At 42.0% G+C, this 1,713-nt stretch overlaps 1 protein-coding gene across 1 annotated transcript; it reads right to left on the minus strand.

Annotated features, from left to right (window-relative positions):
• Nucleotides 1–220: 220 nt before the first annotated feature.
• LOC107461333 (uncharacterized) lies at nt 221–1,174 on the minus strand. The gene has a single exon (XM_016079820.1). It carries the CDS (start codon nt 1,172–1,174, stop codon nt 221–223), a length of 954 nt encoding a protein of 317 aa, XP_015935306.1.
• Between the last annotated feature and the right edge of the window lie 539 nt (nt 1,175–1,713).

Here is a 1,713-nt window from a genome sequence, read left to right on the forward strand (position 1 = left end):
GTTTGGGGACATCTGGCTTCACCCCTTCCTTCTTCTCCTGTAGTTGTGTTTCAAGGATGTCCTCATCTTTCTTTGAGCTTTTTGCATTCTTGGTCTTTCTCTCCTCTTCACTTCTCACTTCTGTCTCTTCTTGTGGAACTTCTTTGTTGTGTTCTTCTTGATTGATGGTTTCCTTCTCCCTAGTCTTCTCACTTTCCACTATGATTGCTTTGCACTCCTCTCACTTTGTAGCTTTTCCCTTGTCCCTTGGGTGGTCTCGAGTGGCACTAGGGGATGCATTTGATTGCTTCTCACCCATCTCTACAATTTGTTTATCCATTTGCTCCATATGCCTCTCAAGATTTCTGATTGAAGCTTGTTGGTCTTTGCTTGCCATCTCTTGATCTTTTCTTGCTGCTTCTTGATTTCTTATGAGTTTCTCCATCATCATCTCCATACTAGAGATTCTTTGAGTGTCTGGATTTGGTTGTGGTTGTGTAAAGTGAGATGGTTGTGGCTGGAAGTTGTTTGAACTATTTGTGGAGTTATTTTGTGGGTGGAATGTGGATGTGGAAGAGTTATTCTGGTGGTTTTGTGAGTTGTTATGGGATTGGTAGTGTGTGTTCTGTGGGTTTTTGAATTGGTTAATATTATTGGATGAATAGCTTTGGTTGTTTGTGTTGCTGAGGCTATCAGAGTTGGAGTCCCTTTGTCCTTGATTCTGATGCTCACCCCACCTTGAATTAGAATGAGTCTTCCAGGGTGCTTTGTGTGCATCACCATGGAAGTTGTGTTGGAATGAACTTGAGGTGTTGTTCATGTATTGCGCCTGCTCAGGGCATTGTTTCTCATAATTGAATGTCCCAAGACTTTCTTCTGATTTATTCCACCTATGTGCGGTTTGAGGTTGGCTTTGTGTGTTCACTGCAGCACTTTGCAGTCCATCAATTTTCTTGTCCATAATCTCCATTTGTTGCTGAAGTTGTTGGTGCATCTGTTTGGTTTGTGCCAAGATAGTGTCAACACCTTCAAATTCCAATACTCCTTTCCTTTGTGATGGCTGGCGTTGTCTCTGATGAGTAAAGAAATATTGATTGTTTGCCACCATATGTATGAGGTTTTGGGCCTCTTCAGCTGTCTTCATGAGTAAAGCTTTGTATCTCTCCCATGCTTCATACAATAACTCTCCATCCATCTGAGTAAATGTTTGGACCTCTGTTTTGAGCTTGATGATCCTTTGAGGAGGATAAAATTTGGCTAAGAACTTGCTCACTAGATCCTCCCAGTTGTCGATGCTTTCTCTTGGAAATGACTCCAACCATTGAGTAGCTTTGTCCTTCAGGGAAAATGGAAACAACAATAATTTGTAACTGTCAGGATGCACACCATTGGTCTTCACTGTGTTACATATCCTCAGGAAGGTGGAGAGGTGCTGGTTTGGATCTTCCAAGGGGCCTCCTCCATAAGAACAGTTGTTTTGCACCAAGGTGATTAGTTGAGTCTTCAACTCAAAGTCATTTGCCTGAATATTTGGGGTGAGGATGCTGCTCCCATAATGTTTGGGATTGGGGATAGTGTAAGAGGCCAACACTCTTTTCTAGGGTTGACCATTGTTGTTGTCCATTCTCACTGGTGGATTTGTTGGATTTGTTGAGTGTTCCTCCAATTCATGATATTCTTCATATGATTCTTCCTCTCCAGCAACATTTTTTTCTCTTGCTTCTCTTCTTAGCC

The sequence above is a fragment of the Arachis duranensis genome, chromosome 8 (genome assembly GCF_000817695.3).
Source record: "Arachis duranensis cultivar V14167 chromosome 8, aradu.V14167.gnm2.J7QH, whole genome shotgun sequence".
In the NCBI taxonomy this organism is placed as follows: domain Eukaryota; kingdom Viridiplantae; phylum Streptophyta; class Magnoliopsida; order Fabales; family Fabaceae; genus Arachis; species Arachis duranensis.